General features: G+C 52.3%; 1 protein-coding gene across 1 annotated transcript in view; it reads right to left on the bottom strand.

Moving 5' to 3' along the window:
- Positions 1-15,257, bottom strand: part of XXYLT1 (xyloside xylosyltransferase 1) — a 173,198-nt gene that overhangs the window by 132,895 nt on the left and 25,046 nt on the right. Inside the window, exon 2 of the mRNA XM_027537931.1 lies at positions 11,313-11,460. Within this exon, the coding sequence (XP_027393732.1) occupies positions 11,313-11,460 (148 nt within the window). The remainder of the gene's footprint in view (positions 1-11,312; positions 11,461-15,257) is intronic.

Genomic DNA, 15,257 nt, shown 5'->3' with positions numbered 1-15,257 from the left:
GCTTTCTTCCGCAGGAGAACCCCCACCCCTCCAGACACATTGAATGCTGGAGTCAGGACCCACCGTGCTTCCTCAAGGCTGCAGCAACCCATCAAGAACTGCTCGTTCAGAAGGTCCAAGCTCCTGTGGTGACTCACCCACAAAGAACATGCAGTTTCTATGCAATTTATCAGAAGCTGCTGGACTTCATCCCCAGGCAGTTCTAAACAGCCTTAAGATTAAAAAGTACCGAGGCAGTGAGTCAGCTCTGGTGTACGGAGGTGATCCACAAAATAGACACAGCACTTGTCAGAGCTTTGATGTGCTCACGTGCACAGGACCCTCCAGGAGTAAAAGCACCAGGGACCCGTGTTATTAGTCCCAGGAACTAAGGCTCTTCAGGCCACAGCTCAGTCCCCACGCAACGTTTTGACATTTGTGTAATCAGTTACCCCATTTTCTAAACAAAGAGTCAGAAATACTGAGAAGTCAGGCTGTTCACACCCAGAGGCTCTGTTAGGGGTTAGGCGGCCCTAGATGTTACTTTGCCCGGAGAACTTGGAGAAGCCCAGTGGCCCCTCCTCCTGAGGCAGCTCCTGAGATATTTAAGACACCCTGGCAGTCACAGCAGGTGGGAAACTCAAGTACCACCTTGTCATTGCTGGGCTGCGATGCAGGATGCTCTCACAAACCAGGTTGGAGAATGTGGCTGAGGCCCAAAGCCTCAGCAGGACCTCACTCTCCTCTCATACAAGTAAGCTGGAGTGGGTGCAGGAGAGACGGGGAAACGGTGCCCCCCGGCCCGCACCCTGCTGAGGCAGCCCTGTTCCTGCCCACTTCTGCAGTCTCAGGAGCCAGAAGAAAACTCCAGAGAGATGGGAAGCCACATTCACGCATGAGACTTTTGACAGTGACCACGCCCACTAGCAAGCAGGGTCCTAGGGTCAGTCTCCATTGCTGTCCTCAAGGGAGGAATCAAGGGAGGGAGAGAGCCCCCCGCCCTGACAGCCAGATAGTGGGGACAGAACAGGAACTCACCCCCAGGTCTGCTAACCTCAGTTCAGTTCAGTTCAGTCGCTCAGTCGTGTCCGATTCTTTGAGACCCCATGAACTGCAGCACACCAGGCCTCCCTGTCCATCACCAACTCCTGGAGTTCACCCAAACCCATGTCCATCGAGTCGGTGATGCCATCCAACCATCTCATCCTCTGTCGTCCCCTTCTCCTCCTGCCCTCAATCTTTCCCAGCATCAGGGTGCTGACCTCACGTCCATGCTAAACCACCCCTGAGGCCACTTCACCCCTGAAGCAAGCAGAGACCATGGGACTAACTGTGGGTACAGCTGCCACCTTTCCCATAAAGGATTCCAGGGGCTGGCAAACCAATCAAAACAGCATCAGTGAGTTTAGTGGGCCCCTTGTTTCTGCTCTCTCTCACTATTGAGGCTGATGGGGTCAGGACAGAGAAGAGGCCCCCTCAGGATCCCCACCGCTCTCCACTGCACCCCAGGTTCCAGAATTCACGTACATCCCCCTATGGGACCCCTCCTGGTAGATACAGGTCCGCTTCACTGATGGATGATTAAACATTGGTTATTGACTAGTTTTCTGATTTGAGTTCTAACTGAACAAAGTTATAAAGTTTCATAAACCAGCCTTAAAAGCCTTCTCTCTTTTATAAAACTGCTAGGAGAGAATAGTGGGGAACATTAACGACCCCCCACAGTAGTGAGTGAAAACACAAAAAGCACAGAACAAAGAAATCCAAACTGAATATAGCTTTTACTACATTTGTCAAATTTCACCTAAGGGGGAAAAAAGAAAAAGATGGAATTTTAAAAGCTTTCTGCAAAAGGCTGCACAATGACCTCAGTGTTTCAAAGCAGGAATGAATGAGAGCTGTCAGTCTGGATCTTCCCACTTCGGTTTTATCCCCCACCTGCAGGCTTTCCAACCTGGACTCCATTCTTTTTCACATGGACCTGTGAACCTGGGTTGAGATTCATCGATGCACAAATTACCCATGATTCATACCAGCCTTTTCCATCTAGCACCACTGACCCAAAGTGGATCCCAAAATGTCCTCACTAGAGTCCAACTGTCTACCTTCAGCCTCAGGACAGCAAGGCCCCCTGGAGAGATGGCTGAAAGAATGGTGCTCAAGGGTGATGGCACCCATGATGCCAGGAGAAGGGGGCGCCGGGAGCAGGCAGGGCTGGGCCACCCTCCACTCATCACCAGTCACCTTTTCATTCTGTTCTACAACAGCAAGCATCACACGAGGTTTCAGGAAGGTGACTCTGGGGCAGAAGACGCTGTGGGCCCAAGTCCTGCACTTTCAGGGAGCTGACAGCATTTTGCATTTGCCCGATCTTTATACACGCAGATGTCGCTAGGAAGCAGGAGCGGTATGGGGCTGACGGTATTGATAATGTGCTAGGACTGCACAGATTTCAGATGCTCTGATGCTGGGAGCTGGTGGAAAAGGTGTTGCAGGTGGGGGGAGAAGCATTTTAAGCTGCATTACTCCATTTCCAGCTCACAGTAACCCTGAGAGGAAGGCAGGTCAGAGATGGGCGTCCTCACCTGGGAGATAAGCGGTCACATGACTTGCCCAGGCTCATCCAGAAAATCCCCTTCTCCCACATCAGAAGCTCCTTCCAAAAGGCAAAACTGGGTGCCTAAGAGTCTGAGAGTGCCTCCAGCCCCACACACTTTGGTGCTTTGTTTGGAGGCACGTCTTATACTGCCAGTTACTGGGTGCGCACCACGAACCAGGCACAGTGCTGAGGGCTGCTGCTGCTGCTGCTAAGTCGCTTCAGTCGTGTCCTACTCTGTTCGACCCCATAGATGGCAGCCCACCAGGCTCCCCCGTCCCTGGGATTCTCCAGGCAAGAATACTGGAGTGGGTTGCCATTTCCTTCTCCAATGCATGAAAGTGAAAAGTGAAAGTGAAGTCGCTCAGTCGTGTCCGACTCTTAGCGACCCCATGGACTGCAGCCCACCAGGCTCCTCCGTCCATGGGATTTTCAAGGCAAGAGTACTGGAGTGGGGGTGCCATTGCCTTTTATCTCCTTAATCCTCTGAATTTTCTCATCCTCATTTTACAGAGTGATCCAGAGAGGAGACAAGCTAACACCTCACCATGTTCCAGGCACTGTTCTAAGCCTATTAAGTATACTAATTCATTTAATTCTTGTAACAACCCCCTGACCTGTGAACTGTTACTGTCTCCATTTTACAGACAAGGAAGCCAAGGCCTAGGCAGGTTCAGCAACTTGGCCAGAGTCACACAGTAGGCCCTGAGACAGAAAAAGGACCTTAGACTAAAACTAAGGGCATCTGAAGAGTGTGGCCTTTAGATAATAAGAATGTATCAATATCAGTTTATTAATTGTAACAAATGTACCACATTAATGTAATATGTTAATAATAAGAAAATTGGAGCACATGGGAACTCTCAGTGCTATGCTCACATTTTTCTATAGGTGTAAAACTGTTCTAAAAAATAAAGTCTATTGGTTTTTTAAAAAGTGACTAGCCTAGACTAGATAGGGAGACTCACGTGCAGAAGATGCACAGGCCCAGAGTGCTGAGAATCAAAGGGGATCCTGAGAAGCTAGAGCCAAGAAGACAGACACACACACACACACAGATAGGAAGAGTATCCACCAATTTGAAAACTGTGAAACATATAAAAAATACACACATATACCACCTGCATGGCTGATAAACTCAGGGTATGTATACTGAGGGAGCGAATGCCTGGCTGGTAAGGACCAAGGAGATGATGGAGCCCGATATGCTCGCTGAAGAGTGAGGAAACTGAGGCCAGGAGACAGCGGAAGCGGGACAGCCAAGATCCTCATCCCAGTCCTGCCTCTTAGTCAGCAGGTGACTTGGTCAAATCCCCGCACTTCTCTGGACACCATAGTGTCCATCTATAAAACTGGGATGTCAATTCCTGCTTACACCACAGAACTGTTAGGAGGCTTCAACTAGATAATACATCTGCTCTGACAACCCCTGCTCTCTGGGATGTACACAACCTCCTGTGGATGATAAGGTCACAGCAAAGGACAACACGACGCCCTGTTCCAGCCCGGAGCTGACAACTGGCCAGATCCCACCTCTCTGGCCAGCACACCCATCCAGCACAGTCTTTTCCCCCAAGCTGGGCACTGGTTTTCTCCTGGGAACAAATGGGAGAGATAGCCATTGGTGACCTAGACAGCTGTGGGGTCCGTGGATAGTAAAACTTGGGAACCACTGCTTTAGGAGCAACTGACCTGAAGAAATGCCAAAACGAAGGAATCATAATCAGCAGCGACTCACTGTGAAGTCAGTACTTTCCCACACTGACCTTTCCCCACAACAGCCCTGGAACCAAGGGAAAAGCATCCCCACTTCACAGATGGGAAAGCTGAGCCTGGAGGGGAAAGGAGGCAACACTGAACTTTCTCTCCTTACTCAAAGCCCCAGAAACAGTGCTGGAGCAAAGCCAGCCCTCAAATTTTGGTTGACTGACTCATGAGCAAACTCAAGCTTCTGCAAATGTGAACCCTCCCTGGACTGTACCCAAGGGCAAGCCTGAAGGGTGAGCCTGGACACTTGAGCAGCAGAGCTGGGCCGGCCTCTCACCCAAGCTGCGAAAGTGTGGGGCTGTCCCTGATGAGCGCTGGTTGAGAGTCAGCCATGTCCTTGCTCAGTCAGGCTCTGTGACCCAGGGAAGGTCTCTGCCCCTCTCTGTGCCTCAATTCCCTTGTGGGTCACAGTGGGGTCACAGTGCCTCCTGCACCACCTCCCCCCAGTATAGGTGGACATGAACATCCTCTATAAAGATGAAAGGTTGTGATTAAAGGAGATTTTGTCCCCAGACAGGCAGAGGACACCCATGTCCTCATCTCAAATGCCCCCTCCACAGTGTGCCCCAAGCAGAGCCACTGCGAGGGACAGTCCCCACACCCCAAGGATGACCCCACCTGAGTCCCCTCCAGCACACAGAGCGGGCCAGAAGCCAGTGCAGCCAGCACAGCCCACGAGCATCAACCTCAGAAATCCTGAGCCCAGGGGTACCTCGGAAATCCTGAGCCCAGAGGTGCCAATGCCTTGAGCACAGGCCAAGACAGGAGAGGTGGTCCAGCCCACCTCCGTGCAGACACAGGCTGTGCACAACTTTATTCCTCAACTGCAGGCAGGGAAACCAAGAGGTCCCAGCAGGAACACAGGTCCCTGCTAACATGACCCCATAACACACAGACCAGAACAAGCAGCTGGCCAGACTCCACTGCGGCCTAAGGTCTATCTGCTGTGGAGCTGATTTTGCCTAAGGCTCACTCAGAATTTCCTATACCCCTGCTCCAACAGACACCATGGTAAAAACAGTCAGCTGCCTAGGCTAGGCCCTCAGAAGCCAGATAGATGCATAGCATGCTAATGCTAACTCTATCATCCAGGCCCGGTTCCAGGGCCCAAGGGGGCCAGACTCATGGGGTCTAGGAGGGAAAGTACTAGCGGAAAAGAGCAGGGTCTCCTCGAACTTCCCAGGACTGAGGCCTCACCAGGGTCTAATCAGGCCGTGGGCCTCCCTCCTCCTGAGCTCCTTCTGCCTGGCCTCTGAGGTTTCTCAAGACAAGCCTGAGCCTGTCTCCAAAAGACCCCAGAAGTGCACCAAGCTTCAAAATCCTCTTTTCCTCCTTCCTTCCACCTTTCCCTCAACCTCATTTGTCATTATTTCACACATTCATCTCATTCTCATGGGCTATCTATCTCCATTCAGTGCTCAGAGGAAAGCAATGGGACTGGAGGCTAATTCACACTAAAGTGCAAAGGACTACAGGCAAGAGGCCCCAGGGCAGGAATACCTGCACTGGTTGCACAGGGCTGATGAGCTCATAAATCAGTCTGCTTTGTCTAGTCTCATAAGTTCTTTACTTCCTTCCGTTCTTAACCCACAGAGTTGTTAAAAGCTGGAGGGAGTTCATAACTGTTCCCACAGCAGCCACTGTAGCAGTATCTGCAGTTCCACCCTTCAAAGCCCACCTCACGTTCCACCTCCTCCCTGGGTCTCATGGAAAGAGCGGGGCTGTGCAAACGCTGGGATGCCTCTCAGGTCTCACCTGGCTCTGCAGTTCCCCTTGCGTATGTGACATGTGTGCACACACACGCACATCCAGAGTAGCTGCCACATGAAGCCAGGGAGTCTACCCGTGGTCCCTCCCAGCCTGTCCAGCCAATGGACACTCAGTAAAGATATGTGCTGGGCCCCACCATCTCCCCCTATAATCCACTCCCAGTCTCAGACACCTCCTAAAGCATGGATCTGGTCAAGGACCTCCCTGCCAGATGCTCACAGAGGCTCTGCCCCATGTGTGAGGAGCCAGCCCCCCAGCCTGGCATCCAAGCCCCTGGCATATGCCAACCTCCCCACCCACCTTCTCTCTCACGGTTTCCCAACATGCGCCCTAATGTGTGTGTCAATGGAGGCAGTGTGCTATCTCCCAAACACTCACCACACTCTTTCCAACTGCCTGAACTGCTCATTACCTGTTTCTACACAATGAAATTACCCACCCTTCAAAGCCCACCTCAAGTTCCACCTCCTCCATGAAGCCTTCCTCCTTCCTTCTAAATGCCTGTGACTCTTCCGCTTCTGAATGCTCAGCCCTGTGTGCATCTCCCTTGCAGTCTTCATGACGTCCTGCCTCGTCACTGGACTATGCCGCCCACCCCACCGTCATGAGTCCAGCACACATCTCTGGGACACCCACAGTGCCTAGCACCAGGTCATGCAAACACCAGACCCTTGGCAAAGGATATCTATTGGCAAAGCGTTGACCCTAGGACAAGAGAGACTTCCAGGAAAGTCTCCTGGGGTCTGTGGCCAGCCTTACACACTGCTGACCGTGTGGGCACCTGCCTTTCCCTTCCCACCACGGACCAGGCATCATGGCTCAGTCTAGGTAAGGGCTGTTTTTATGGCCTGGTGTCTCTAAGCCAGAGCCAAGAGCTCCTTGGAGCCATGTGACACAGAAGGAAGCTGCTCTTTGCACCCTCCACCTCCAGTTGGGCAAAAAAATATTTTCTTTTCCATTGCATAAGATGCTTCCAATGGTGACAAGCCCAACACTACTGACAGGAGATAAAAGCCCTGTGGGTGTGAGTGAGGAGCAGAGAGAGGCCGCGTGTCTGCATAGGACACATGGGTAGGCAAGTGTGAGCAGCAGGAGCAGCTAGTCGCACGTGGCCCCTCCAACAAGCAACGGAAGGAGACACAAGGTCTGACCAAAATCAGAGGCAGCACGATCCACCAGCAAGGTGCCTTCATGCTCTCTGCGGACGTGATCTGAGAGGAGCGGATAGTCAGGGTAACACACACGGGGCTAACCATCACCACCCGGCCCAGCCAGGCCCCCCACTGCAGGGCTGCAGCAAGGGGCCCAGAAGAGAAGAGGGGCAAGGCTCTGGAAGCCTCAGGGGGCTGTGCGGGTTTGAGAGGTTGGCACGTAGGTTGTGCCATCAGGATGAGCCAGGGTCAAGGCCTCAGGAACCCAAGGGGAGGCCCAGCTCATCCCAGAACTCAGAGAAGGAGCTTTCCCCCAGCTCCTCGCTTCCTCTCCTGTCAAGTGGGGACAGCAACCGCCTTGAAGTTCATACACGGCTGCCTTGGGTCCTTCCAAGAGGCCAGGCATCAACGGGCTTGGGAAACTGTACAGAACCTTGCCCATGCTCGTTGAGACCCTGGGGCAGAGGCAGCCAACACAGGCAGGCTTTGTAAGGCTAATTTTGGCCGATGAATTGCACCTGCAGGGAGCTAGCCTAAGGAAATCATCCTAATTAAAGAAAAAAATCCTTATACATGAGGACAGTCATCACAGTGTAATTTATGATCGTAGGAAAAAAACAGAAAACGTCTAGGTAGCTGAGAATACAGAAATGACAAAGCGAACTAAGGTTTAGCTACTCAATGGAACCATTCAAAAATTTTTCAAAGACTATGATTACATAGAAAATGGTGATGAGTGACATTAACTGAATAAGTCATGATACTTGTACCATTTCTTTCAATTTTTCAGCTTAAATGAAGGTTGAATTTCATACTTTAATATATAAGAAAGACTCATAATGCTTTAAATATGTAGTCCAACTTCTACTTTGCCTAAATTTTTTAAAAGCTATGTGCTGGGAAGATATTAGGAAATACTCAGAGAGTTAACAAAGCGGTGATGTTGGCAACCCACTCCAGTACTCTTGCCTGGAAAACCCCATGGACGGAGGAGCCTGGTAGGCTGAAGTCCATGGGGTCACGAAGAGTTGGACATGACTGAGCGACTTCACTTTCACTTTTCCTTTCATGCATTGGAGAAGGAAATGGCAACCCACTCCAGTGTTCTTGCCTGGAGAATCCCATGGACAGAGAAGTCTGGCAGGCTACAGTCCACAGGGTTTCAAAGAGTCGGACACGACTGAATGACTAATGCTAACTAACTGTGTTTTATAAGGGGGAGGGGAAGAGAGACGTTACTTCAATACACAGAAATAACCTGGATTTGGGGGACAAACTCCAGACAGGACTTCCTGAGATGTAACTCAGGGGAACACAGGCTTTTCTGAACCAGCCCTCCTGGGTGAGACCAAAGGTTTATGATCCACCCACATCCCATTCTCACTTTCCCAGAGAAAAAAGAACACTGAGAAAGAAACAAAATAAACCAAAATAGCAAGAATGTGGCAATTACACAAGAACAAAATCATCAACAAAGCACAAGACAATAGCAATTTCTATGACTGAAAACAATGAAAACAAAAAAGGCAGCAATAAAGAGACAGGACAAACTCAAGACAGCACTAATGTTGCTTTGGAAACAAAACTCCTTCCGAAAATCACAGGAATTCCAAAGGCTCTGCCCAGTAGGAGTTTGCAACACTGCCAAGTGTTATGCAGCCGCCAGACTGCTGGGCGGAAACACCCAAGCTCCGTGGGAGAACTCCAGGACGGCTTGCTTCATTTTATGATTATCAAACTTTAGTAACTCCTAATAATGCGCTTCTTAGGAAGCAGACTTCGGGTGGATGGATAAATGAACCTCTGGCATCATTCACCTAAAAACCCGAGAAAAGTGTCTGTGTTTGGGTCGGCACATCTCACACAGCACCATCCCCACCTCCTGACACTGGGCCCCCAGGGCCAGGGAGCACGTGGAGGGATATCTACTGCCCAGACAGCAAGGCCCAGGCCACAGACTCTTCTCTGCAGATGTGGGCCCAGGGACAGGGCCAGGCTACTGGGCAGGGCAGAGTCAGTGAAGCAGACAGGAAGCATCCTGGGTCCCTAACCACAGTCATCGAGGCAGAGAGTGGAGCCTGGGTCCCTAATTCTTGTCATCTGCACTTAAGAGTTCACACCGTGTTCCTGACAAGCCCCTCCCTCTGGGTGCCCCAAAGCATGACCTGGCCTAGAGTTTAGCACGTGATGGGCAGAGACCTACCAGCTGATGAGGGAGGGAGGGAGGGAGGGAGGGAGGGAGGAGGCCTGCCTCCCCCCAGATCTCCTGATGTTCTTCATCACGCCTTCTGTCACGGAGCTTCATTCAAGGCCAATCGTGCATCCTGGACAGCACAACTGGGCAGGCCCTTAAGGCCCATCTGGTCGAGAATCTCAAATTGCTAGTTTAACCACAAAACCCTTTGACCAAATAGAATCCTGCTCTCAAGCCTGCTCTACACAGCGACCAAAATGGACTGCAAGGAGTGAAGCACGGGTGGGAGAGAGAGGGGGTAAGAAGGGTAAAAGAAGGGTAAAACCCCTCTTCTCTCTGCTCCCGAGAACTACAAAATCTCCTAGGGCGATTCCTGGAAGCCTAGACTCTTCACTAGGTCAGCTCCTGCAATTCCAGGTGGGGACACTGAGGTCTCAGCAAAGGCACACGGGGTCAGCAGCACAGCTGGGACCAGCACCTATATCTGTCTGCTCCCTGGAATCCAGGAGGGCAGGGCCACAGCTTCCTGCAGGCTGAGATGCCCACAGCACCTGCACAGGGTCTGCCCAGAGAAATCACACCTGCCCACCCGAGGGGAGAGGAGTGACTGCCAGTCACTCAACTCCTTGGTCAGCTCACACGTGTGTGAGCTCCAGGGCTGTGGGGGACTCGGGGAGCTGCTGGAGCTGCACCTGGTCTCCCCACAGCATCACAAATGTCAGCTCTCCTCCCGCGCCCTTCAGGTGAGTGAGTCCCCTCTCTCTTCGGACCCGCACTCATGAAGCTCCCTGAGCCCTCGCCTGACATCTAAGAGAACAGGCAGGTGCAGGAACTTGCCCCAGGGAGACAAAGTCTCAGCCAAGATGGATGGGCTAGATTATCCTATACTAGGACAACCTGCCAACAGGAACCCAGCCTCGGCCTCTGTCTCCCTTCACCAGGAATTCGGGCAGTGGTGCTCAGCTCCTCTCCCACTCGGGGCTGCTGGGCAGGAGCAGAGACCTCCCAAGTGACCAGGCTGTCCCCTGGGCTGTTGGGTCCCACCTGGCCTGGTCACAGTTTGGAGAGCTGCTACCCCAAGATCCCAGAACTCCCCTCCTCACCCCGACAAAGCTCGGCTCATGGCTCACTGTGGCTAGAAATAGGGGTGGGCAGGGGCCAATACCCAGGGCCCCAGATTCAATCATAGACTATTTGGAGGAGAAGAACCCAGAAGCCTGATATACCCCACGAAATGAGACCCCAACCCCCTACAAGGCTTCTAGTCCAAGGATAACCTACCGGCACTTCCACACAAGGCCGACCTATCACAGACCAGACAATCCATCTCTTCTGCCCCACAGGGACCAAAGCCCAGAAAATACTTTAATTGTGCATCAGAGTTTCAGAAAAAGTCCTCCTAAGTCATAATGTGCACTTCTAACATCTCAGTTTGATAAGTTAAAGTCAGATAAGTACAGGCTCAAACCAGAAAGATCAGGATCACAGATTGACATACAGGGTCATTTAGTCCAACCTGCCATTTTACAGATAAGCAAACTGAGTCTCAGAGAGGTGTGTGTGTGTGAGGAGCAGTCAGGGCTGGAGCCCAGGTGCCCCAACCCAGAATGTCGGTGCTGCACAACTCACACGGGGGACTCATGAGTAGGCCCTGGGAGCTGTGCAGCCCAGGGCCCTGCCCTGGAGTCTCTGTGCAGGGAGCGCTGTACATGGAGGGCGTGGCTGCCCCCTGCCCTCTCTATCGTGTGGAGTAGAGCTCTGTCTGCTCTCTGATACAGGGCACCAGCAGTGCTGGAGCCGGGAAAACAGATGCAAAGTCACAGCCCAGGGCCCGCTGCCCCACTGCTCAGGTTACCTTTGGGCATGATCTGATGCATGGCCACTGAGAGGAAGAAGATGGAGTCGCTGTAGTAGGTCCCAGAGCCAGCACTGAAGTGCTTCTGCATGGCCTCCACGACAGGGAAGAGCTTGTCTGTCAGCACGCCAACATCGTGGAAGACGACCTGCGGGAGGGCACAGGGAACAGCAAGAGTGAGCACCCCAGGCGGGGCCCCAGCACACACACGGGCCGTGGACAGGACAGATATGGCCTCTCCAGGGCCCACAAGAGAGGGACATGGAATCCCTAAGAGCTAAGGAAACGGGGAGCAGTGGGGAGTCAGCAGAGTCCAGCAATGGGGATGGGACACCAAGTGCGAGGGTGCGTAGGCAGACACGTGGGGCACAGTGGAAGAGGAGTGGGCGCCAGGGAATGGGCGCTGCCCCCAGTCTGCCTCTGCTTCTGCGCTTCAAACTGCCCCACACTGGAGGAAGCCCTGTGCCCAGAGACTGGAAACCAAGTTAAAGGGTCTGGTCACGAAGTGAGGACCCTCAGCAAGTCTAGGGGCCTGGCACTGGCTCCAGCATCGCCTGGAGGCCACTATACATGTTCTGCATTGCAGTCAGACGTTCCACCTCCCTGCCCAACAGTGTGACAGGGAGAGGGTCTGGCCACTAGAAAATGAAATCTGAAAAATGCCTGGAGATGCAGTCAACTCATCCATTGACTCAACTACCATTTCTTGAGTGTCCCAGACACTCTGGAGGTGCTGAGAGAGGTATCAGGAGAAACCAGGCACCACCTTCCTCAAAACACGCAGAGTCTAGAGATGTCACTAGCGGCTCTGTCACAGAGCTCTGCAGTTTATGAAACACTCTCATACACACATAGATCCCCACTACAACCTGGCCTTCAGCAGGCAGACATCCAACTACAGCTGAGAAAGTAGGTACTCAGAGATGTTACACTCATTCAAGATCACAGAGCTAACAACTGGCAGAGCCAGAACTGAACCGTGGCTTCCAGACTCCAAGTCTCACACTCTTTCAGCTCCACACAGCTCCTCTTTTCCTTAACAGTGACCCATAGAGGAAAACATCAGCAAGATCAGCAATTAAAGGAGACATGAGAGCCTCCTGAATCAGTTTCCCTTGTTTGACATTATTCCAGATGATCAGCCCATCCCACAGAGAGCCCCAGCCTCACATGAGACACCAGATTACCATGCACTCTGCTCACATACGTCTTGCAAGTCTTCCCTGTTGCTCTGTGTGCCCCGCAACACCCAGTACATTCCACTGCACACAGAGGAGCTCAATAAATGCACCCAGGCCAGAGCCCAGATGCCCCTCCTCCTCCTCCCACGAGATCTGCGGATGACTTTCCACTTCCATCTTCCTTGGCAGCTAACAGGACAGGATGAGCCTGCGAGGTGGCCACCACCTCGACTCTAGGGTCAAGGACCTGTCTGAACAGGGTGCCAACCATGAAAGGAGGAGCCACACGAGGCCCCTGTCTGGCTTGCAGACACTGTCAGCAGCCCTGCTGCAAGAGAAATGACAGATGTGGGCAGTGCCCGAGAAGTCCCCGAGCAGGTAGGCTCCATTTTGTCACTTACCTCTGCCCTTTCCCTCCACCTGCCCAGGTTCCTCCCGGGCCAGCCCTCGGTGCCACACCCAAGCCTGCAGCCCCAGAGCTGTCAGCGCTCAGATGGCTAGAACAAGCACCTCACGGCCCCTCAGTGGCCAGCTGTCCCGTCTGCTCCCCCCTACTTTAGGTTCTGCTTTTAGCCAGAAATCTGTTTTTGTCTTAACTCATTTAAGTGTTTCCTTTTTATTCTCAGATCCACTTAAATTTCTAAAACACTATTAAACAAAAAAATCTTTTATACTGTGTTAGCCCTCATCATTCCCTATCTGTAAGCCTTTAAATTTTTTATCTCTTCATAAAAGTCTTTTTACAACTTCTTGTCATTTGTCTCCTAATGCACTGTTTGCCTTTATCCTTTTTCTGACTTTTTTTCCCCCCCTTTGACTTTTTCCCCTTTCTGTGACCTCTCAACCTGGGCTTCCCTGGTAGCTCAGCCAGTAAAGAATCCACCTGCAATGCAGGAGACCTGGGTTCCAGCCCTGGGTTAGGAGGATGCCCTGGAGAAGGGAACGGCTACCCACTCCAGTATTCTGGCCTGGAGAATTCCACAGACTGTATAGTGCATGGGGTCACGAAGACTTGGACACAACTGAACGACTTTCAGTTTCACTTTCTTTTCCAACCTGGGATGTGGAATCCAGACCAGTTCTGCTGTTTCTCAACACAGGTACCAAACTAGGGCTTTGGCCTTGACAACCCCACACACATTGCTCCCCTGACATCCTGGCTGCAGGGGCACCACAAACTTCACAGGCTTCCCCACCTCCTGTCTTGCGCCCTCCAAACCAGTCTCTGTTGTAATGAAAGATGAATTTTCCAAATATGCAAATTTATTTCTCTTCATCTTTGGCTTCAAAACTTCCACTGGCTCCTCAGAGCCCCGGGTCACAGTCCAAATGCCCCAGCAAGGCCCCACACTAGTGGTTCCAGCTGCCCTTCAGCCCTCCCCTCCCTGGGCACTGAGGGGAACTGAACCAGGCAGTCTCCGCCCTGCCCACCACACCCTGGTGTCCTGCGTCCTACGTGTTTGCCCCTGCTCTTTGCACCGTCTGGAACAACCTCTCCCAGCCACCATGTGCCAGGTAAACTCCAGCCAGTCTTCCACTCTTGCTCAGACACCCACTTCTGGCCTCCCCACGGCTTCCCACAATGTGTCAGGCTGTCCTGAGCACCCTGTGTCACAAGGAGGGAGGCTCCACTTCCCATCTGTCTCCTCTGCAGGTCCCGCTTCTGCACTGGCTGGATGGGGCACTCCTGGAGGCCAGGATCTGGGGCGCTCGGGGCCCTGGGAAAGCCCCAGGCCATGAGGACAGGCTCGCTGAACTTAATAAGCTGCATTCTACCCAAGCTACTAGACCTCTCGGAGCCTCGAGTGGGCCTCAGTTTCTTCATGGATAACACAGGAACGACAACACCTCGCCGCCTATAAGGACCACCTGGGACAAGCAGATAAAGCACCTAGCTCAGGGGTTGCCATGCTTCATTCAATCCAAAGTGTTAGCATTCTGCACACGTGCACCCACACAGACACAGCCCCTCCTTGGTCCCCTGAGCTTCCTCTGTGATAGAATACTACACGCACACACACATGCACACACACATGCACGCACATACCCAGCCCCTCCTTGGTCCCCTGAACTCCCTCTGCTCACAGATCAGCCTTCACTCATGAGCCGGCTTTTCCCTCTGAGCCTCATTACACCTCTAACAACTGCTAGAAACTGGAATTTGACAAGAAGCTGGAAGCTGACAAGAGGGCCCTCAGAAATGGAAGCCTCTGCATTCATTAAAAAGGAAGAGAAAAAAATGGATGTGTACCCACACACACTCAGAACAGAGTCCACCACGGCCAAGCCATGGGGGAGAGACAGCGAGCAGCAGCCGGCTCCCTCCCCTCCCCAGGCCCCCGTCTCACCCCAAAGCTTCACAGGAGACAATTACATCCCATCAGCATTAATAGATTTATGAGGACAAACTGTACTGGGTACGTTGTTCCAAACGCTGTACGGAGAAGCCAGCTCCAATGAATATTTCATATAATAAATCTACTTAAGGATAAATTATTATGTTCCATGGAATACACTTTCTGCAGCAAGAAGCAAAGCACAGACACTGCAAGCGTGAATCAAAGCGCCAGGCCTGCCAGGATCTCAAACAGGTTTGTAAACTGTGGTCTCCTGAGGGTGGGCTCAGAGTCTGGCACTCTCTGAAGCCCCCCAGCCCAGCCAGGGGCTAGTGCCTGGCAGCGGTGATCAAAGCAAGAGTGATGGAAGAGAGAAAAAAAGAGGGAGGGGGCAGAGAACACGCTCCCCTCCTGCTACCCCTCCCTCT

The sequence above is a fragment of the Bos indicus x Bos taurus genome, chromosome 1, assembly GCF_003369695.1.
Source record: "Bos indicus x Bos taurus breed Angus x Brahman F1 hybrid chromosome 1, Bos_hybrid_MaternalHap_v2.0, whole genome shotgun sequence".
Lineage (NCBI taxonomy): Eukaryota > Metazoa > Chordata > Mammalia > Artiodactyla > Bovidae > Bos > Bos indicus x Bos taurus.
The sequence above is the reverse complement of the archived record's forward strand: the minus strand, read 5'-3'. Positions and strand labels throughout refer to the sequence as shown.